This window comes from Leucopleurus acutus (assembly GCF_964270905.1).
Source record: "Leucopleurus acutus genome assembly, chromosome: 3".
Lineage (NCBI taxonomy): Eukaryota > Metazoa > Chordata > Mammalia > Artiodactyla > Delphinidae > Leucopleurus > Leucopleurus acutus.
The window spans coordinates 122920488-122944986 of NC_139145.1; the positions used below are offsets into that span (position 1 = coordinate 122920488).

Here is a 24499-nt window from a genome sequence, read left to right on the forward strand (position 1 = left end):
AAGAGTAGCCCCCGCTCGCCACAACTAGAGAAAAGCCCGCGCGCAGCAATGAAGACCCAACGCAGGCAAAAAAATGATAATAATAAAAAATAATATATATATATGTATATATATACACACACACACATATATATATAAACAGACCATAAAATGAATTCATTCTGAATATGCAGAAACCTAGCTAAAGGAAAGGGACAATTTTGTTTTCCGTGTGTTTTTCCTGGGTGGAAGAAGGCAGGGTATATACATGTTGAGAGGGATGACGGAACCCAGGAAGGTGAAGATTTGAATGTGACAGGGTGAAGTACACTAATTCCACACACACAACACAGAAGAGGTGGCTGTGTAGACTCCTCTGACTGGGAGAAATCACAGTAGAAGATCCAGAACTGAAAAGGTTTGATAATAGATCATATGCCCACTGTCCTCTGAGCAACAATACTTTCTCATGACTCACTGACCCAGATATGAGACATATAACTTTGATATCTGGTGTCCAATTCTAACTCAGATAGGAAGAGCAAACATAAAACATCCTCATGGCTTTACCTCAGGGAGATCACTAAATTGCTGGCTTGGTGCCCTCAAGGAAAGGCATCTTAGAGTTTATACCTTGTGATCCCAAGTAAGGTCATTTTTATTAAGGGGGGAAAAAAAAGGTATTTCAACAACAACAAAAGCAGTTGCACCAAGACATATAGGTGAATCAAGTTCTTATAATATAAGCTCAGATAATTCAGTAAAAATCTGTTGATCATCAAAAGCATGTATGAGACACTGCACTGGGGATGGGAGAAAAGGTGGAAATGGTTTTCTCCTGCCCTCAGTGAGAGCCCACCATCTAGGAAGGACCAAGAGAGGTACATATAGCTCTAAAGGGTAGTGGAGGGAGTGGGGTGGGGGGATGGGATTCTCCACGTAACACTTCATTATTCTACTCACAAGAAATCCTTACCTCCGTGCAAATGAAAAATGGGCAGAGGCACTGGGGGAGAAGTTTCTTGGACTATCTTGAGGACTATTTCCTGTAGAGAGAAAGAAGAAAAAAACTTGACATCATGACTTTGTTTTTGTATCTTTATCTACATCCCAAACATTCTTCTCTTTAGTAGTAAGTTTCTGTATACTTTCGTAAAATGTCCATCTCCTCAAAAAATGTTTTACTTTTACTTGGAGCAGAGACAGGCGGTCAGCTTGAGCTCCAGCACAGCTTTCCAAATGTGTAATATATGAATAAACAAACCTACATCACCAACCAGCAGTTTTCCATATATTTAACAACCTAATTATTTCAGTCCTACAGAATAATGAATATACAAATGTCCTGGTTCCTACTCTTCCAGATGTTAACGTTTCCAACAGCAGGATGGATGCAGAAGTATATGCTTCAGTTGGGAGGGTGAGGCTTTCTATTTTAAGGAGGCAGTCTTGATATTTTTATTTACAGAAACCGAAATAAAATTCTGAGTTCTCAAAAATGAATCCTCATATTTCAAAGTACATATTTTAAAGGGAGAACTGTCAGAACAAGTCATAAAATACTGGGGAGAACCCAACAGTTCAGACCTATTCCTCAAATGATCCAGCTCTATCTCAGCATGGCCTAGTGGCCCAGCAGGACTAACCCTTATCCGTATTTCCTTCAATAGTCTCTCTGCTCCTAAGCAGCTGGGTGGTGACTGGCCAGGCAGCCTTTAAAAGCCATACACAGAGGCTGGCAGAGGGTGTCTTCCCCAAGTCCTCTGGAGGCAGGTGGAGCACGGGTTGCTTACCGTAAGGCGGCAGCTCCTGGGGGACTTGCTACTTTCCCCATCAGAACATGTAACCTGCTACTGATCACTGAGAAAGCTTGGCAGGCAGCAGGTGAGGGGAGGTTCAGGGCACTCCAGACCACCCTGCTTCCCTCTGCACGTTTAATTAGGTTGAGAATTTCCTGAGGACCGGATGGGACTGTAGCTGGTGTAAATAAGGAGGTTAGGAAAGGCGGCAAACTAATCCTGTATGTTCTTGAAACACAGAAAATAAATCAAGAAGACATGTTTAATCCTTAACAACAAGCCAGTTGCCACATTACTGATTTCTTACCGGAAGTGACAATTGTAATTAGGGGTAAGGAATACAAGGCGGCACCTTCAAGTCAGTACCTAGCTATAAAGGTAAACAATTTATTACCTGTGTGCAAAAAGAATAGATTAATGCATTAAAGTGGATAATTTCAGTGTTACCTTGAGGACTTCTGGACTGGCTACACCTCTACCGAAATTTTTCAATTAAAGTTGCAGATTTTATAGTGATGGCATCAACAGATGCCATTAAGTTTCTGACAGACAGCACAATTAAAGCCATTTAACTGGGAAGCACTGAAAAGCCCATTTCTTTATGGACAGAGAATCAAGAAGCATTTTCCCCCTGCAGCAATGAAATTTATCATGCCTTTGCATCTGTTGTTCCTTGGGCCCCTGGAGAAATGGATTCTGCATTTGCCATCCAGCAATCCAGGACTCTTTTTGTCCATTTATCTACACAGCTAAATTAAGTTCTTTGAACTTTTCCCAACAGCCTTCATTCCCCCCTGCCCCCCCCTCCCCAATTTAGTTTGTGCATCACTCTTCATATTCCTTAAAAGGTCTTGATTTCAAGATGGCTAGAAATCTTGTTTCTAAAGGGAAACAAATCAAATGCCAGAAATCTCCATGTCGATTTTGTTTTTATTTGGGAAAAAAAACGTTGGCTTTGCTCACACCCCACACAGAGCAAACTACCAGTAAATTATGAGGAGAAACAAAACAATTGATTGAAGCCAAGGCATTCTGAGAACAATCCCTGCTACCCTATTCACTGAGAATAAATAATAAGGCCAGTGAAACTTGGCAGCAAATTCTTAGCCCTGTGTTCTTTGTAAAGAGAACACTATATCTGGAGATTATATGAGATCAACCAGAACAACTAGAGAGAGCTTATTAAATGTTTTTAAGACTCTGAAGGAGGGAGAGACAAGGAATTATCTTAGAAACCTTTTCACTTTTAGAGATTTTAAGGAGTGGTCCCCCAGGAAGCTATGTAACATCTTATAATACATGGCGGACCATCACTTTGAGGATGAATGGGCAGAGATGGAGATACAGAGCTAGGTTAATTTAACTCTGCTCTTTAAACAAACAAACAAACAAAAACCCAGGGCTACCATTAACCATTTCTCATCTTCGGGTTTTGTCTTCCTATTCCATGCTGCCTTTTCAGGCACTTCCACTGACAATGTTCCTCAACTCCAAGCTATAGAGCCATTCCTATTATCTTACTAACCACAGATCTTTCTTCTTGTTTCATGTCTGACTGAAGAGCTAGTTGAAATGCAAATACATGCCCCTGCATTATCACAAAGGCCCTTAAGTGCAACGGGATATTGGAGAAAATGAAGGTGGCATGAACTAGACTGATAATTCCTTAAGGACGAGACACTATAGCTTAATTTGAGGTCAGTTCAGCAAGCTGGAGATAAACAGAAGGAATGGAAGGACTTCAGGAAGGGCACAGAATCAACCCAAACACAGCGGGGCAATGCAGTGGAGACAGGCTCTCTACAAGCAGGGAATTCAGACTGGTAAAGCCAATGAGTTGTGAACTACATGTATTGGCACTACCTAGTGGAAGGCCTTAAGAGATGTTTGGATGCAAGAGAGATGCTAAGAGATTTTAAGCTGGCATTGAGTATGCCGAGTGGACAGATGTGCTGCCGAGGAGAAGCAGCTAGATTAGGACATGGAAAGCCAATGGAAAGGATATTCTGGTGAGCAAACCAAGGGTAATTGGTGATGGATTAGAAATAAGCCATGAAAAAGATTACAGACTAAAAGTGACTGAGGCTTCCAGTGTGAGTAGACTGTCCCATTAACAGGGAACTTTTAGAGAGAAGTGGGGCGGTAGTAATAGTAGAGGAAAAGGGTAGATGAGTATTCTAGACATTTTTGTCATTTGTTACAGAAAATTCCTCTATTTTCCTGAGGGAGAGATTAGAAGATTAGCAGATTAAATAGGCAGAAGTCAATCTTCGAGGTCTTTGTTCTTATTTGAAATAAAAATTGATTTCTATGTTGTCTCTTAAGTCTTAGGGTTACTATTTTATTTTATTTTTTTTTGCGGTACGCGGGCCTCTCACTGTTGGGGCCTCTCCCGTTGCGGAGCACAGGCTCCGGACGCGCAGGCTCAGCGGCCATGGCTCACGGGCCCAGCCGCTCCGCGGCACGTGGGATCCTCTCGGACTGGGGCACGAACCCGTGTCCCCTGCATCGGCAGGCAGACCCTCAACCACTGCGCCACCAGGGAAGCCCAGGGGTACTATTTTGTTATACAAAACAACACTAATTTAGAACAGATTGAATTATAAAACACACCTTATATAGTCTTAACTTAGAGATGAGGATGAGACTGTTGTGGACACGCACAGCACTTCCCCAGGACAAGAAAGTAAGCTGGATTGAAACCAGAGTCCTATACTTGACCTTCACTGCTCACAGCACTGCTCTCTGAATTCATCCACCCATCTGCAAAGCAATACCTGAGAGACTCTCAAACGAAAACTGGTGCCAGTTAATTCTCTGCCCATATGTGCGACACTTGCTTATAACACAAATCCAGCTGTTCCCAGGGACGTGCTGCCTCTTGGATGTTTGAGTGCCATGACACTTTATAGACTACTGTTTCTGACCTGGTAAAGGAAACCTTAGTAGTGGTCAGGCGTTGAATAGGTAATTAACTCCAGGATCCCCAGGGGCAACTAGCGTTGCTAATACACAGGCAGTACATCAAAACAGTACTTTACCTAACGGAGCTACACAGGTTGCCTCATTTTAGAGGCAGTTATTGTTAAGAAAGTGATTTCCAGATTAATTAAATTGTTTGATTGCTTTGTAATTAGGTTGGAGAAGTCCTGTGTCTTTACCACAGAGAAACAAGCTGCGAATCTTTTTAGAAGGCATATGCTATACCCACTATAGATTATTAATGTGCTTTTAATAGCTGTCTGTTCACAAAATGATAGTTTCTGGTTGCCCTGATTTTCTATCAGGACTTGAGGGATCCAAGAATTAATGATAATTGCCATTTGAAGCTCCTGGTAGATCAAGAGAGTAAGCCCTCACTTGAATCCTCGTTGTCATTACTTGGTGATCGGCTTAAATTCGTTGTGACTTTTTTACACCATAACAACCAGCGCTGTGTTTCTCAATCGTTCTGCAGGAGATTCTCAGTGACGAACTGACACTGCTGAAAAACCTTAAGCCGAAACTTCACAGGACCAAACCTAGGACCCCCTCACAAGATGTTATGGCAGCAGATAAAGGGGGCAATGGAACAAGTTATGCAGGGACCTCAAGCTGAGTGGACTTTGAAAAATAACAGTTCAGTTTCACGTGAGAACTTTAAGTCTATGCTACCAGATCCAGCGGACGCCAGAGAAGAGTTAGAAATCCTCCTTTCACTTAGCTGTCTCAGAAACTGGCTCCTCTCCAGATATAACTGCAGAATATTAATTAAACCTGGACAGCTGTTTAGACTCTAAGTGGACAGAGAGAAACCTTGATTAGCCTTCGGTGGCATTCTCTCAGGGTAAGCTGTGAAGTGTTCACAGCAGGTCAATAAATAGATTTTTATGCCTGGGTTTTCAAGTAAAGAGAATTATGCACAATAAATCAAGCCTTTCTTAAAATCTGGCCTCCCTGAACCTCTTTTGGTTTTCCCATCCCTGCCATATTGATCCTTCTTACCCAATACCACTACTCACTGTCATCTGATTCATTCAACAAATATTTATCAATATATAAATGGTGTGATTTGATTTGCATTTTAGAAAGAGCCCTCTAGCTCTTCTGTGGCCAATGGGCTCTAAGCAGGCACAAATGCAGGAAGCAGGGGGGATCAGTAAGGAGGCTACCAGCATAGACAAGGTATGAGATGATGGTGGTTTGGACAGGATGGGAGTAGATTTCAGGTATGTTCGGGTTGTAGAGACGACAGGATTTACTGAAAAACTGGACTGAGTGGAAGTATGGGGGAAAGAACAAAGTATTGCCATTTGCAACATGGACAGACCTGGAGGGTATTATGCTGAGTGAAGTAATAAGTCAGACAAATACTATATGATACTTTTTAGAATCCATATAGAAGTGGTAATACAAATGAATCTATATACGAAACAAAACAGACTCACAGATACACAAGACAAACTTATGGTTACCAAAGGGGAGAGGTAGGGGAGGAGGGACAAATTTGGTGTATGCGATGAACAGATACAAACTACTATATGTAAAATAGGTAAGTAACAAAGGATTTACTGTATAACAGAGAATTATACCCAGTATCTTGTAATAACCTATAATGGAATATAATCTGTAAAACAAACAAGCAAACAAACAAAAAAACCAAAGCACTATGCCGTATGCCTGAAACACAATCTTGTAAATCAACTATACTTAATTAAAAAAATGCAAAAAGTCCCTGAAAATCTGGGTGGGATTTATGCTCTTTTATTTACGAAGGCACCACCTCAAATAATTTTAAATATATTAAAATGTACTTATGTTCCATATTATATGCAATCACATGTAACAACGTTACACTTCTTAGATGTAGCATTTATATTACTCAATTAAACACTGAAAGTTCTATTATAGTTTTTTATTGTACTTGAGAGCAAATAACATTTTTCCAGCTCACATTATTCAGTACCTAACAGATTTAATAGCCCTGATCTGTTTGATATAGCCAAACTAGAAAACAGTGCTAGTTAAAAGTTTGCAGAGAAGGAAAATTCTATAGGTTGACTAGTGAAGTCTGAGGAATGATAACTTCAATCATTCTATATCATGTCACCATAGGTAAAACAGAATGAAGTGTAATGACAGGTATACTGTATTTCATTTCTCTCTTCTTCTCACTAACATAATTCTAAATGCTGGTGAGGGATACATTTTGGTTATACGTGTAGACACACAAAAAGCGTATTTTGAATTCTCAGTGCCTAAGCTAGTCCCTGTAACACAGTAAACTAGAAATGTATTTTTTTCTAATTCATCAATTACGTATTAAGTTCTTTTTATATACAGAGCTTTGAGTTACCTGCTAGAATAGATTAAATAGGTAAACAAGACCCAAAGAGCTAAAAATCTACTGATAGAAGATCTGTACATTACCAACTCTAGACTTATCTTGTGAAACCAATTCTGGATCCTTATTCATGTGAAAAAGAAATTTTCTTAGATCAAAGCCCTTAAATGTGTCAAAATTACTCACTAAAAACAAACTCTCAATGATGATACCGCACAGAGAATGTACTATGTCACAACAGACACTTACAAAATGGACACACCCTGCTTTCTAAGGAACGACTGATGAGCTTATAGGGTGGAAAACATGTAGGGAGTGAGAGAGATACCCAATAACAGGTCAGTTTCTATGTCCTAAGACTCTCACAGATGCCTATTGCCTCCATTTCATGAAGCCATTCCTCTGAAATTTGTGCAGTGTATTTGAAATGCTGTGTCATTGACACGAATCTCTTGGAGATGTGTTATAATGGGTTCTCGGGGATGTTTTAGCTTTTCATTGACCCCTCCTTATTACTCTGAATTGATGTCATATCTCAAGGTGATCCCAAGTAAAGACTGGTGAATGTCAAGAGTGATGAAGAAAGTTGATTTTTAGTTGTATGTTTTCCTCCCATCTACAGTCATTCATCTTCCCAGCAATAGAGAAGAGATTACTTTTAGCCTTTGTTTAAAGTTACTGAGAAGCGTCTGTAAGGTCAAGGTAGGGGAGGTAAGAACATAGCTACTGTAACAGATATTCCTAAATTTCATGCAGTTTTATGAAATGTGATGCAGTCTATTCATCTTAGATAATTAGTCTCTGAATGTGGATAAAAGACTGAGTTAAAGAATATAATCTAAGGTGTGCATATTTTTTTTTCTATCTTACATGAAGGGATTTCAATTCTTTAACATAATTAGATACAAAGAATTTCCATCTTTACCTGGAAGAGGGGTGGACAATATCAGGAAATTGGTTGCTCTCAGACTGTTTGCTTCAGTTGCTGAGTAATTTCTAGTCAAAGAGGCAGTATTTAAATGAAATGCTGCACATCCGTATAACTTGCTAAAAGTAATCTGAATGTATTCTCTATTATAAATCTCCTCCTTTCAGCTCCCCTTAAAAATATAAATACTAAATTTAAGGTGGTCCTACTTAACAAAATGGTAAATGTTCCTTTGGCTTTTGATACAAAGGCATTCATTCCATCTGAAAGAAGCAAAATACGTGTTACGTATTTTTTTTAACAGTTAATTATGTTCGGTTTCTAACTCCAGAAATATCTTGAGAGTTAAAAGAATTGAAGACATTCAGTTCTATTGTTTCATAATAAAATAATATGTAATGTGCCAAGTATCTAATAAATCAGAATGCTGACTTTCAGTTCCCATAAACCATTCTATACAAGATCTTAGAAATTCCCTGGCCCCGAGACTCTCCTCTAATATTTTTCTCCCACTCTCCTCTTCCATACCCTTACATCAATAAACAGTTCTCAATATGAGGTGCACAGGTGGATTACCTGGGAAGCTTTAAAAATGCTGATGCCAGGCCCTAGTCTACCCCTTTTAAATGAAGTGACTCTAGTCAGCTGCCAGGGCTGAGAACTACGGCCTTAGAATTTCCTTGTACTCCGTAAATCATGCCCAAGACTTCATTAGCCATTTAGAGTTCTCAATCAGGAAGTCTTGGATTTTTTACACTCCCCCCCTTTCCTTCTATAACTCAACTTCCCCGCCTTCTTGTCTCAGCTATAATAATTCAATGTCCCTTTTATACATTTACTTCACTCTGACCTCCAAGTAGTCTCAAAACAAGACTAAGACTGGAAATTTCTTCTCCATCAACCCAAACAAATACTATCCCACTATGTCAACACTCCAGAAATCCCACCTGCCTGCAGGTGTCCTCTTAGGTTAATCAATTAAGTTAATTACACTTCTTGTACCCGACTCCTACTGCTATTCTCCTCTAAACTCAATTATTTCCACAATTTCTCCTTTCCTCTAAAATAGGAAAATCCCCCAAGCTAAGCTGTGTATCATTCCTATGTTCCTGGGTTAAGATTAAAAGTCTCTGTATAAGGAAATCATAGGGAAGAAAACACTCATAAACTATAACCCTGTTTATACTTTTACTGTCAACTTTAATCATTTGATTGCCCCAAGCTGAAACACCAGCTATCGTTATAATCAGTATCTAACAGTATATGAACGAGATATTTGCCTTAAAACTGTACATCTCACGCTTTCATTTTTTAAATAAGCAGATGCCTAATATTTGGCCCAGGTAATATCAGAACATGCAAAATTATTAGAAACGTTAAAATCAAGGCATGGGGGGGCTCAATTCAACCAGTGATTATCAGCAGCAAAACTAAAATCATTCTAATTATCCTCATCATTCCTCCTTGCGGAAAGCATGATCTGCCCTTATCCATGATAGGGATGTGTCCATTCAGGGCCTTATTCTATTTATGGTCTATACATGTATCCATATTTTTAGCACACAATCCTAAGTAACTGATGGGTGGGGTGAGGGGAGCTTGTTTCAAACCACATGCAACCCTGAGATCCTGGATACACAAATATCAACCTTCAGAGAATCACTACCCTAAGGAGCCACAGATATTAATTATAACACGTTGAACCCTTCAGGTATGTTGGGGTGTATTGAGGCAGGGAAACAAGTTGTAATTACTCTCTTAAAAAGCACAACAGGGTCCTCAAGGTCCTCTGAATGAAAAATTAGGTACATAATTTGGCATATTAAATCATTTAATAAATATTTATTTATCTTACTAAATATAAGACCTGATACTATAAAACTACTAGAAGGAAACAGAGAAAAGACTTCTTGGGCTTCCCTGATGGTACAGTGGTTAAGAATCCACCTGCCAATGCAGGGGACACGCATTCAAGCCCTAGTTGGGGAAGATCCCACATGCCACAGAGCAACTAAGCTCATGCGTCACAACTACTGAAGCCTGTGCGCCTAGAGCCCGTGCTCCGTAACAAGAGAAGCCACTGCAAGGAGGAGCCCAGGCACCGCAACGAAGAGACGCTCACGCACCCCAACGAAGAGTAGCCTCCGCTTGCCGCAACTAGAGAAAGCCCGCGCTCAGCAAAGAAGACCCAATGCAGCCAAAAATAAATAAATAAAATAAATAAATTTATATATAAAAAAAAACTTAAAAAAAAAACTACTTGACATTGGTTTTGGAAACAATTTTTTGGATATGACAGCAAAAGGGCAAACAACAAACGCAAAAATAAACAAATGGGACTACATCAAACTAAAAAGCTTCTATGCAGCAAAAGAAACAATCAGGGCTTCCCTGGTGGTGCAGTGGTTAAGAATCCGCCTGCCAATGCAGGAGACACAGGTTCGATCCCTGGTCCAGGAAGATCCCACATGTCGTGGAGCAACTAAGCCCGTGCGCCACAACTACTCACCTGCGCTCTAGAACCCGTGAGCCACAACTACTGAGCCCATGTGCCACAACTACTGAAGCCTGTGCCCCTAGAGCTTGTGTTCCGCAACAAGAGAAGCCACTGCAATGAGAAGCCCACGCACTGCAAAGAAGAGTAGCCCCCGCTCGCCACAACTAGAGAAAGTCCCCGCACAGCAACGAAGACCCAACACAGCCAAAAATAAATAAAAACAAATTAAAAAAAAAGAAACAATCCGTGAAATGAAAACGCAACCTACTGTACAAGAGAAAATATATGCAAACCATGTCTCTGACAAGGGACTGATATCCAAAAAAATAATACAATTCAACAGCAAAAAAACAAACAATCTGATTAAAAATGGGCAAATAACTCGAATAGACACTTTCTCAGAGAAGATATACAAATGGCCAACGGGTACATGAAAAGGTGCTCACCATCACTAGGCATCAGGGAAATGCAAATCAAAACCACAATGAGATTTCACATCACAACTGTCAGAATGGCTATTATCAAACAAACAAGAGATAACAAACAGTGAAGATATGGAGAAAAGAGAACCCCGGTTCACTGTTGTTGGCAATGTAAACTGGTGCAGACAGTATAGAGTCTCCTCAAAAAATTAACCATGGAACTACCATATGGTCCAGCAATTCCACTTCTGCGCGTTTATCTAAAGAAAATGGCATCACTATCTCAAAAAGACATCTGCACTCACACGTTCACTGCAACATTATTTACAACAGCCAAGACATGGTAATCACCTAAGTAAGTGTCCCTTGACAGATGAAAGGCTACACACAAACACACACACACACACACACACACACACACACACACACACAGTGGATTGTTATTTGTTCGTTAAAAAAAGGAGATCTGACCTATTGTGACAACATGGATGGACCTTAATGGCATTATGCTAAGTGAAGTAAGACAGAGAAAGACAAATACTGTATGTTCTCACTTATATGTGGAGTCTAAAAAACTCAAACTCAGAAACAGAGAGTAGAAATCTGGTTGCCACTTACTTGGGGTGGGAGAAATGGGGAGATTGTTAAAGGGTACAAATTTCTAGTTATAAGATGAATAAGTTCTGGGGATTTAACGTATAGCATGGCGACTATAATTAACAGTACTGTATTATATATTAAAAGTTGGTAAGAGAGTCAATGTTTAATGTTAACACCATACACACAAAAATCGTAATTATGTGAGGGGATGTAGAAGTTAACTAACCTTATTGTGGTAATGATTTCATAACACATACATGTATCAAGTCAACACGTCATATTCCTTAAACATATGTTATATGTCAATAATATCTCAGTAAAGCTTGGGGGAGAGTCGATATATGCTGGGTACCTCGCTAGGTCTATTAAGTCAAAGCTAATTGATACGGGGGGGCTTACTTCAAGTGATGTTGGCAGTGATGCTGGATGAAGTGGAATACTGTCATTCTGGAGACTGTTTAAGCTAGAGCTCTGTATCCTGAGAACATTCAAAGGGTCAAAAATAAACAATCACTTTGGGTGTCAGGTCAGTGTGAATGTAACGCAGACCAGTGCTTAGCAGTTGGACAGGAAAACCCTGCCATATTTCCCTCCTTTTTGGCTACAATATGGCAGACCCTTGGTAGCCTCTGGAGGAAGTTAGATGAATCACACCATCTCTGACAATGCTCTCACCCACCAGGCAGGAAAGAAAGATCCAACAGAACATAATGGGATACTGCACTCATGGTGATATGTATACATAAAGTGAGGAAGCCACAAATTCAGAAGACAGAAGAATGGATGGCTGCAGAGAGGCACCCTTTCATCTGAACCCTGAAGGAAAGTGGTAACTAAAAGGAAAGGAGCCTTCTGAAGCAGAGGAAACTGAACAAACAAAGGGACAGAGTCTCAAACGTGAACAACACAATTTTACATGTCTTAATTTTATTACAAAAGCAATTATATACATTGTAAAAAAAAATTCAAATAGTTCAAGGAGGTATAAAATAAAGACTGAAAATCTCTCCTAGCCTCTGACTCTCAGTCATTGATTCATTCAAACACTTAATATGAACTCATTATGGGCCAGGCACCACAACAAGCTATGGGCCACATGCTGCCTCCCCAGCCCCAGCTCTACTCTTCAGATGTATGAATTTATCTAGAAATACACGTAGATATATAAGTATATAGTAGGTTTATTTAAAAATTCCCCAAATAATACCATGATATATATATATATATATATATATATATATATACACTTATACATACACACACACTTATATATACAGTTGACCCTTGAGCAACACAGATTTGAAGTGTGTGGGTCCACATATATGCAGATTTTTTCAATAGTAAATCCTACAGTACCACATGTGTTCAGTAGTTGACTGAATGTGCGGATATGGACTGCGAATACAGAGGAACTGTGAATCAGAGGAACCTCAGGTACAGAGGGACGACTCTTATACTGAGATTTTCAACTGCGCAGAGGGCAGGTACCTGTAACCCCTGTCAACTATTTATATCCTGTCAACTATTTATATATATATTCTATAATTGCTGTTATTTATTAATAATCTAGCTACAACTTTCTATATCAGTTCATCTAAATAAATCTCTGTCATCTTTAGAATCAAATAAAATTCCAATATGTCTTGTACCGTAATTTACTCAGTCTTCTATTAATAGATATTTAGACTGATTTCAGTGCTTTGATTATCCAATGAATATCTTCTGAATATTTAAGTGATTATATCCAAGAGCTAAATTCCTGGAAGAACTACTGGCCCCAAAAGTGAGTTCAGAAATCTCTTGCATTCCTACAAAGGATTAATCTCCAAAATTTACAAGCAGCTCATGCAGCTCAATATCAAAAAAACAAACAACCCAATCCAAAAATGGGCAGAAGAACTAAACAGACATTTCTCCAAAGAAGATAGACAGATAGCCAACAAACACATGGAGGAATGCTCAACATCACTAATCATTAGAGAAATGCAAATCAAAACCACAATGAGGTATCACCTCACACCGGTCAGAATGGCCATCATCAAAAAATCTACAAACAATAAATGCTGGAGAGGGTGTGGAGAAAAGGGAATCCTCTTGCACTGTTGGTGGGAATGTAAACTGATACAGCCACTATGGAGAACAGTATGGAGGTTCCTTAAAAAACTAAAATTAGAACTACCATATGACCCAGCAATCCCACTACTGGGCATATACCCTGAGAAAACCATAATTCAAAAACTGTCATGTACCATAATGTTCATTGCAGCCCTATTTACAACAGCCAGGACATGGAAGCAACCTAAGTGTCCATCAACAGATGAATGGATAAAGATGATGTGGCACACATATAGAATGGAATATTACTCAGCCATAAAAAGAAATGAAATTGAGTTGTTTGTAGTGAGGTGGATGGACCTAGAGTCTGTCATACACAGTGAAGTAAGTCAGAAAGAGAAAAACAAATACTGTATGCTAACACACATATATGGAATCTAAAAATAAATAAGTAAACAAAAATAAATAAAAATGGTTATGAAGAAGCTAGGGGCAGGACAGGAATAAAGACGCAGATGTAGAGAATGGACTTGAGGACATAGGGAGGGGGAAGGGTAAGCTGGGACGAAGTGAGAGAGTGGCATGGACTAATAATATATACTACCAAATGTAAAATAGATAGCTAGTGGGAAGCAGCCGCATAGCACAGGGAGATCAGCTCGGTGCTTTGTGACCACCTAGAGGGGTGGGATAGGGAGGGTGGGAGGGAGACGCAAGAGGGAGAAGATATGGGGATATATGTATATGTATAGCTGATTCACTTTGTTATAAAGCAGAAACTAACATACCATTGTAAAGCAATTACACTCCAATAAAGATGCTTAAGAAAAAAAAAAAGGGGAGTTCACTTTTCCCTTTGGTGCATATAACTAAATTGCTCTCCAAAGACACTGCCCTAATTTACACTGTTACTAGTGGCATATGGAACACCATCTCCCCTCAGTCTTGCCAACACAGAATTTTTTCATATTTGGTGGTATCATATTGTTTTTTTAATCATATTGTTTTGATATGCATTTCTTTAGGATGAGTGAAATTGAGCCTCTTTTAAAATATTAACTGACCATTTGTTCTTTTTTGTACTAACCACCTGCTTCATACTTTACTCCTCTGAATCATGTTAGTCTTTTTTTGAAATTAATTTGTTTTTTGTTTTTTTGTACAATGAGGCAATTCTGTCAATACATTGAAGATGTTTCTACCATTAGTGCTTATCTTTTTTTTTTTTTTTTGCGGTACGCGGGCCTCTCACTGCTGTGGCCTCTCCCGTTGCGGAGCACAGGCTCCGGACGCGCAGGCTCAGCGGCCATGGCTCACGGGCCCAGCCGCTCTGCAGCATGTGGGATCTTCCCGGACCGGGGCACGAACCCGTGTCCCCTGCATCGGCAGGCGGACTCTGAACCATTGCGCCACCAGGGAAGCCTTATGCTTATCTTTTAATGTTTCTTATGGTAACTCATCTGCAGAGAACATTTTATGTAATCAAATTTATCAACTATTTTCCTTTATGGCTTACAAGGTTTTGTACCTTGTTTGGAAAGACCTTCCTGACTCCCAAATTATTTTCTAAATGCAACCATATTTTCCTCTAGTAGTTTTATGGGTTTTTTTAAATTCAAATATTTTTCTGTATCTGCATGGGATTTATATGGTTTAAGGAGTAAGATATAGCAGTCCAGTTTACTTCTTTTCCAAATGGCTAATCAACTGCTTCAAGACCATTTATTGGCTTAATAATCTACATTTTCCCCGATGATTTAAGTAAGGCATATATATATATTTTTTTTAGATGTTGGAGGTAGGAGTTTATTAATTAATTTATTTATTTTTGCTGTGTTGGGTCTTCGTTTCTGTGCGAGGGTTTTCTCTAGTTGTGGCAAGCGGGGGCCACTCTTCATCGTGGTGTGCGGGCCTCTCACCATCGCAGCCTCTCTGTTGTGGAGCACAGGCTCCAGACGCGCAGGCTCAGTAGTTGTGGCTCACGGGCCTAGTTGCTCCGCGGCATGTGGGATCCTCCCAGACCAGGGCTCGAACCCGTGTCCCCTGCATTAGCAGGCAGACTCTCAACCACTTCACCACCAGGGAAGCCCAGTAAGGCATATTTAAGGAATGCCAAGTAACATGATGCCATAGAGGGGGAGCTGTAGGAAGTTAGGACAGAGCCAGTAAATGATGGGGAGCAAAGAGAATGAATGAGAATCAAACTAGAGAAATCTGAAGACCAGTTGGAAATATCCTTTAGGGCAGTATTCCAGGTGATTTTTGACCTGGATGGGACCGTGGAATCCCTATTTGTATCAAGTATTCCAGGTGATTCTTAGGCACACTAGAGTTTCAGGATGGCTTTAGAACACTCATTCTTAACGTTGGTTTCACATACAAACAGCCTAGGGAACTTTAAAAAATCCAATGACCAAGTCACACTTCAGTCCAATTAAATCAGAATGGGGATTGGGGGGTGAGGGAAGTATCAGTCATTTTTAAAGCTTCCCAGGTGATTCCAATGTGCAGTCAAGTTGGAGAAACACTGCTTTAGATTCTGCTAAAGAAAGTGAATTTTATAGATTAAGTTGTTCTCTAACCTAACTATGTATCAAAATCCCCTGGGGAGCTTTTAAAAAGATATACACTGATGCCAGGCCAGACAGATGAAGTTTCTGATTTAATTGGTCTGGGACCTGGGTATTTTTTTAAGCTCCACAGGTGATTGTAATGTGCAGCAAGGCTTCAGGACCTACAGTACAATCATTCTCAAACTGCAGAGTGTGTCAGAATCACCTTGAGGATTTACTGGGCACCACCCCCATAGTTACTTAATTAGTGAGTATGGGTTGGAGTCTGATAGTTTGTATTTTTAACTAGTCTCCTGCTGCTGCTCCTCAGTGGATCACACTTTGGGAACCACTACACTCATGCATGTCATAAAAAACCATGGGATGTTTTTCTTTAGTTAAAAGACATAATTAAGTTCCTGTCTTAAAAAATAATAGCTTCAATGTAGAAGAAAGATTTGAGAGGCAGTGAGAGTATGCAGGAAGATGGAGCCCAGTTCTCATCCCACTGCAAAAGCCCTGAGCAACTGGCTGGGGAAAGGGGCCAGGTGTAAAACACATTTCAGGGGAGACTTAGCAGCGAGGGTTTAACAAAAGATGATGCTGAAGTTGCTAGCTTGGGTGACCACGTGGATGATGTTGCCAATAACTGAGAATAAACAGCATTGGTGACAAGATACTTGGTACTGAATAACAGTTGGATTTAAGGTGCTGGTGGGATGCATTCAGATGGAGAAAGTGCCAGTAAGTACAAACAGGCATCTGCATTCAGAAGAAAGGCCGAAGATAAAACTGCAGGAAAAATCAGCACATGCGTCAATCAGAGGACCTTGGTCAAGATGTGACTGTCACAAGTAAAAGGGTGACAAAGGATTTAACCCAAGGGATCCCAAGCGTTAAAATGGATGAGAAAACAAAAAGGAATCATAGTAAGCAAGGGAAGAGATATAGTCAAGACGTAGAAAACGGTTCCTGACATCAAATCCTGCAAGGGTGCTCACAATGAGTAATATTATTTTACAAAGAAGTCATTGCATTCGACCACTGGAGGACCATGGCTTTCGTGGAGCAGTAGGACAGGAGTGGTGTTGTGCCTGGGTACGTCATCGGTGAATCCTGGCCAATGTTGGACCTGAACGAGTTTCCCAAGGGAACTAGAGTAGGAATATTGGGCTTTGTTTTACTGAGACATTAAATGAAGATAACAACATCTACATTTGGTTATTAATTTAATCAAGTTATAAGTTTTAAAAGACATTTCAAATGTTATAATAGCTCATAATTTCATAGAATGATTTAAAACCTAATATTAAAAATGTGCTATGAGGTGGAAAATCAAGGAGGTAATGCCTAATGAGGGGTTGGCTTTCGCATTTTCTGATAGGAAGCTACAGCAAACCAAAATGCTTCCTCTATAGTCTAGAATATCTAATTGTCGAACCTTAGTACAGAACAATTTTACTCAGGATATTTTTAATTAACAACATCTCTTTTACTAGAAAATATAGGAAAACGTTCTGCTAAATAGTTTTGTAATGTTTTCCAACAGCAATTAACTCAGATCAAAAAAAAAGAAAGAAAGAAAGTAAAAAGACATTTTTATTCAGCAATGTATGTCATAAAAAAACAATCTTCACCCAGATCCTACACTACCCTTCAGCAGACACATGCTTTTCTAAGTGACGTTAGGGTAGAATATAGTAGCATATGCCCATCACCCCCATGGGGCTGACTAAGGATAAAATAGACTGAGGGGATAACTTTAGTAGTACTACTAATACTGGAAAATGCTAAACATAAAACTGTTTAAACTGGAGGCAGATGGTGAGGGTGGAAGCAATATGCACATAGGATCTTGCTGGTGAAACGTTTAAAATCCATAGAAAAGGAACTGCTCACTTTTAAAATAACCTTAAAAAGCCTGAGTCTAAAGCTAACACACACTCACGGTTGAGGACTTGAAAATACCTAAAATTATAGAAATGAAATTGGTAATTCTACTAATGTAATGTGGGGTTTTTCTTTGGTCTGTTTTTATAGTGTGTACATATATACACAAACATACTTTTAAATAGGATCAAAAGCCACATTCAGTTTTGCATCCTGGTCTTTATAATTAGGTTGTGATTATAATTTTCCTATCCATTAAATATTTTTTAAAATGTGATGATTTTTTAATGGCTACACATTATTTATTATACAGATGGCCTATCATTTAAGCATCACTCTTACTATGTAATGTTTGGGCTGTTTCTATTTTTGTGCTATATAATGCTGCAATTAACATCCTGAAATATGTATTTCTGAATACTTTTCTGATTATTTCCTTAAATTATATTTCATGAAGAGCAAATAATAGTTCAAGTGATATGAACTATTTTTAGGGTTCTTGGCATAAAATATCACTCTGCTTTCTATAAAGACCGTAAATTTACATCGATGTACTGAGAATACCCACCTCACTGTACCATTACCAGAAAATGATTATTACCATGTATGCTTTTAATATTTGCAAATCAGGTGAAAACTGGTATTTCATTATTTTGATTTGCATTTATTTGATTAGTGAGAGATTGAACTTTTCATTTGTTTACTTGTCATTTCCATTTCTTCCTTTGTGAGCTGTCTGTTCATGTATTTTGCCTATTTATTTAGTGGGATATTAGAATTTTTTCTTACATTGTTTAAAAGAGCTCTTTATGACTTAATAATACTAAATTTCTGCCCATTATATTTGTTGCAGGTATTTTCGGTTGTTAGTGTTTTCATTTTGTTTATGATATTTAGCTTACAGAATTTCAAACTCTTAATATACTCATACTATCAATCTTTTTCCTTAGTGAATTCTTCCACTTTTTTATGCTCAGAAATTATTTCCCCATCCTAAACATATAAATATTCAACTGCATATTAATTTTACTTTTTAGGGCTTAAATTTTTGCAGGTAAATTAAAATACATACAAAAACCATTTTAGTATATAGTATGGAGGAAGCTCACCTCACGTATTTTCATACAGAGAGCGAATTTTTTCAATATCATTTGCTGATTAAACTTTTTCTTTCTCAGTGGTGTGTGATGTTTCCCTCATCATATTGTCTTCAAACTCTGCCAATTTTTATTTCATGTGTAAATGGCTGCTTGCATTTGTATCATTTTATGATATGTGTTAATCTCAGGTAGTCAGGTCTGACTCACTGAATTCACTTGGCCAACTGTATCGACCCAGTCTTCCATGTTCTCTAGAGTCATCATGCCATGTTACCACAGTGAGCACTTGTCATCTTTATGGTCACCCAGTATCTTCTGAACAGCCTCCCGACAGGAGAGAAATTTCCCATATCATGAGACCTGCCTCCCCAAGCTTGGTACTCCCATCCACTTTTCCAGCTTTCCTTGTATCTAGAGCAGGGGTCCCCAGCCCTTGGTGTGAGGCCTGTTAGGAATCAGGTCGCACAGCAGGACGTGAGCTTCATCTGCCGCTCTCCATCACTCTTATTACTGCCTGAACCACACACGCCCCCGCCCCCGCCCCCGCCCTGGGTCTGTGGAAGAACTGTCTTCCACAAAACCGGTCCCTGGTGCCACAAAGGTTGGGGACCGCTAATCTAGAGCACAGGTGAGGCTTTGCTAATTAAGTCTAACTCGACTTTAGCTTGAAAGAAGGCAGTATGAGGAAGGGGGTGCCAGAGGAATCAATTTTGGTGGCAAAGGTGGTGGTGGAGGCATCCCTCTTGGGTGGCAACAGTGTCAGAGTTTCTGGAATCCAGATATCGGGGGGAGCAGCAGCCATGACTTGCACTGGCACAATGCCGAATTGCGGCCTTCAGGCTATGTGGCCTTCAGTGCTCACTCTCTGGCCCTTCTGAAAATTCTGTGAGCTATGTAATACACCTTAATAAATTCCTCTGCTTAAACTAGATAGAGTGAGAGTGGCGCTTGTAATGAAGAAAACAGAGTTACACCACACACACACACAAACACACACACACACACACACACACACACACACGTACGTAAGGATTCTGATGGGAACTACCTAAGTACTGTAATATAATTTGGGGAAATTATAATATTTAGGCTTTTTTAACCTTTTCTTCAACGAATATGGCATGTCTTTTCATCATGCAAAAACAGTTTAGATTTCAAATAAAGTTTTGTTGTTTCTTTATAGCAATCTCTTTCAATTCTCTTTCTAGTTACTTCAGAGGCATGGTATTTTATGACCTTTTTTTGCAGGGGAAAGGGAGTGTGGGAAAAGAGAGTAGAATGCTATCATAAATTGATGCCTTTCTTTCATTATCGTTTATAACTGGCTAAAATTGATCATATACAGTAAGATTAATTTCTATATATTCATCTTATATACAATGTACTTAATGAATGCTTTTGTTAATTTCAATGCACACTTTATTCTGTTGGATATTCTAGGTTATTTATATCATCTAAATTTAAAAAATTTTTACCACCTTTGAGTTACAGATTTTGTTTCAGTTTTAAGTGTTGCTTGACTGCAAAGAACCTCTAGAATAAAGTTAAATATTAATGGGGAGAGATTTTCACAGAATTCCTCTAGTATTTTACTTTAGTAAAGTAAGATATTGACCATTAGTCTAAACTAGATATGTCTCTTTCTACATTATGGAATTCTTTGTTCATTCTCAGTCTCTAAAGAGTTTTTAGCAGAAATGGATGTTTAATTTTATAGTGTTCTTTCAACATCTGTTCCGCTGAACATTTGACCCATTGCTATGATGTATTAGTAGTGTTCATACTATTAAACCAATCGGCATTCTTGGGACAAACCTCAGGAGTTTATTGTAAAGAATTCTTACAGTATTCTATTAAATTTTAACATTTATATTTCAAAAGTGAAGTGGGTTGGTGGTTTTCTTATTTTGTGCTATATGAGTATTTTCTTTTTATTTTCTTCTGTGAGGTACCAGGAAATCACTGTTTTTCATGCTAGTATGTTATTACCTTTAAGTCTTTAAAACACACACCTGAATGCATATTTTACTAATTAATAAATTCAAAAGGAATGCAGTATAACTTTTGTTTCCTGCCCCACTCCCCAAAATCAGTCAAGGAACTTAGTGTATGTGTACTTCTGCCACACCTCCATCTCTCAGTTTTTAGTTGATATGAGTTCCAGATCTATATTGCTAATGGTGAGTCATTATTTATACTACTACATTTTTAAAAAACTTTTTCAAGCTTTCATTTTTCTATTAATGCTCACCACTGTACTTTTATACTTCATTTTCCCAATTCTTTAATTATTCATTTAAATTTAACTCTCAGTCATGTTCTATTTATCTTTAAGTGAGTTTCTCAGGAAAGATATGGAAAGTACATTTTATGTGACCTCGAACACACACATATATATGTATAATATCTTAGCAAATAGAGTTATTTGACTACAACATCATTACACAGCAATTTGTAGAAGGAAAGTCTGAGGCCAGTATGAACTTTATTCCTTTGTAAGCAGTTAGTTTTTTTTTTTCCTGTTCAGGTATTTTTCCTTCATTACTCAAAAATTTAAAAGTCATGGGACTACATTTAGGGCAGAGTTTCATTTCTCTGTTTCTTTCTTTTCTTTTCTTTTCTTTACTTTCCTTCCTTCCTTCCTTCCTTCTTTCTTTCTCTCTTTCTTTTTTGTTACTCAATTTTTCTTCCAACTTGGGAAAGTCTTCATTAATAGTATCTTTCATTATTGCTTTCGTTCCATTTATCTGGTTCCGCACCAAAAGGATATATTGCTATAAATTAATTAATGAATTCCCAATTTATCTGGTATGGATGTTTAATACCAGAAAGTATAGTTTCTTAAATCTAACACAGAAAGATGAGGCTGTTGCGGGGAGGTGGGCAGCTGATACTTCTGGTCAGCTCAAAACGCAGCTTTCCTATTTCCGGAAGTGACTGCCAGACGTTTTGGTATAGGAACTAAGTCTCCTCTGTTGGGGTAAGTAGTGTTGGAGGGTGAAATCCACCTTTGACTTCTGCCTATTGAGTTGTCATACTGTTTCTGAGATCTAGCCATGAGTTGACTGTTTTGGAATCATGAGATTTAGTGTTGTACACAGGGGTAGTTCTTCCTAAAGACGTAACCAATCATTGGTGTATTCTTAATCTCCAGTATTACTGCAGTTTTGCAAATTGGGGATGGTGGGATATTACAAATATTTCAATGAAAAGCATGATTAACTACCAAACACTCAAGGGGTTGACCCATAAGTTAACCATTCACTCTGAGGTATGTTAATGTCAGTGACTAAAATTAGATTTTGTAACTTCTATCTTGCTAGTTCAGATAACAACTTCTATCTTGGCATTTCAGGAAACAAAATGATAAGTAGGAGCGGGTTAGATAGAACATATTCATGACAGAAATGGTTAAGGCCTCACATCACCAGAAGAAATAAATATCCATCATTTATGTCAACAATAAGAACAGGAGGGATGAAATAGAACAGCTTCACAGAACGACTGACAAAGCAGACCACTCCTGGTTATGTGAAATTTGTTGCAGGGGAGATATCTACATCACTTGTGTTAAAAGTCTGCCTGGGTCTCTGGAGGAGGGAGAAGAATTTGCATTTGGCCTTTCTCTTTTGAAAATCAAAACTGTCAAATGAAATGACTAGTGATAAGCTTAAAACCCACATTTCCTGAATTCCAATGAAATAATGGCACAAAAGAAATAAATGTGAACTAACTCAACGTACTTTTTTTTCTTTCAATTTCAAGGATGCTAGAATGTGTCCATTCCCCAGCCAAATTACTGATCCCACAAGGAAGCAGGTTTTTTTTTTTTTTTTTTTTTTTTTACCAATTAAGGAACTTGCTTCATTTCCTGCATTTGGCCTATTTAAAATGATTTGCATCTCTTAACATTGAAGTGGGGCATGTTCTTTGCCTGAGGATCTCACATATACTCTCTCTCTCTCTCTCTCTCTCACTCCCTCTTTCAAAACCTTCAAAACTAAATTCATTCCTTTAATGACTGGTTGGTCACTCCGGTAACTATTGTAGAGTTCTGGAATATTTCCACATGTGCAAAAGGAGGCTTTCAGGCCTAAAAGTTCCAGTTTATAGATATACCTACCACTAACTGAGATGTAATGGTACACCAAAGAATCAAAGGGGATAGCCTTCAAAGTGTGCCTGGGAGGCCCAGGCAACTAGACAACCAATTTTCCCATGGAAAGTCCAAATGGAACATCCATCCTCACATGATGATAAAATGAAAAAAGTGACCATAGCTAGAACATGCTTGTGTGTCATTCAGGCATGTCCTCCTCCCCCTCCATTTAGGTCTGTAGAGTCCAATCTGCTGTCCCACCCAACACTTTTCCTTAATATTTTAGATGCTTACAGACCATTTTCCTTCAGACCCTAAAGCATGATCCCAATGAAGAACACAAGGCCAATCTGAATTAATACTGAAAACACAGGGTGAAAACAACTCCTTTAAAACAAACCAAAAAAAAGAAAAAAAAATCTGGGAATATGGAGTTATAGCCTTAGAAAAAATACTTCAAAAGATTATTGGAAAAAATACATGTAATTCAATCTCCTCCTTTAACAGAAAAGGAAATGAAAGCCAAATAAAGAGACTTGACTGACAGCAGACCACCATAAAACTTTAAGAATATTAACCTGAAATATCACTTCTTTCTATCTAAGGAAAAAAGATGAACATAGTGCATGTAATCAAATGCTGGGTTTTAGTTCACACCTGATACCCTAAGTGACGGACCACTTTGCAACAGTTTTCATAAAAATGGGTAGGGATTTCCTCTCTCAGCCCACTTGTTTACTAGGTAAGTGCCATTTCCTGCAGACCATCCTTGATCTGATTTAGTCACATTCAGGGTTGTTAATACACTATTATCCTGCTCATCTCCTGACCACCAGTTACCCTTTTCATGTATCAGAGCAATAGTTCATTCCTAAAATCATCTGGGATTTTTCTCTATCCTCAAAACACACCATGAATGATAACTGTGACAACAAAATGCCTGTAAACCTGTGTGTTTCTTTTTGTAAAAAGTGAGCTCCCCACTCCACTTTGGGGGAGGGGGAGGCCAAGTTCTTTGACAGAGTAGAAGAGAAGAAACAGAAATGAAGAAAAACATTGATCTAGACACTGTGTCTCGCCCAGGAGAAAAGAGTGAATCAAAGCTCACTCTGGAAGGCAGCTATGCTCACCACGACTTGGGATTAACATATACACACTACTATATATAAAACAGATAATCAATAAGGACCTACTGTATAGCACAGGGAACTCTATACTCTGTAATAACCTATATAGGAAAAGAATCTGAAAAAGA

At 38.7% G+C, this 24499-nt stretch overlaps 1 protein-coding gene across 2 annotated transcripts in view; it reads right to left on the reverse strand.

The window, feature by feature from the left end:
• MAST4 (microtubule associated serine/threonine kinase family member 4) overlaps positions 1–24499 on the reverse strand; it is a 159950-nt gene that overhangs the window by 73677 nt on the left and 61774 nt on the right. For both annotated transcript variants that reach the window (XM_082835748.1, XM_082835750.1), the window contains exon 3: positions 956–1025. In XM_082835748.1, the coding sequence (XP_082691874.1) occupies positions 956–1025 (70 nt within the window). The remainder of the gene's footprint in view (positions 1–955; positions 1026–24499) is intronic.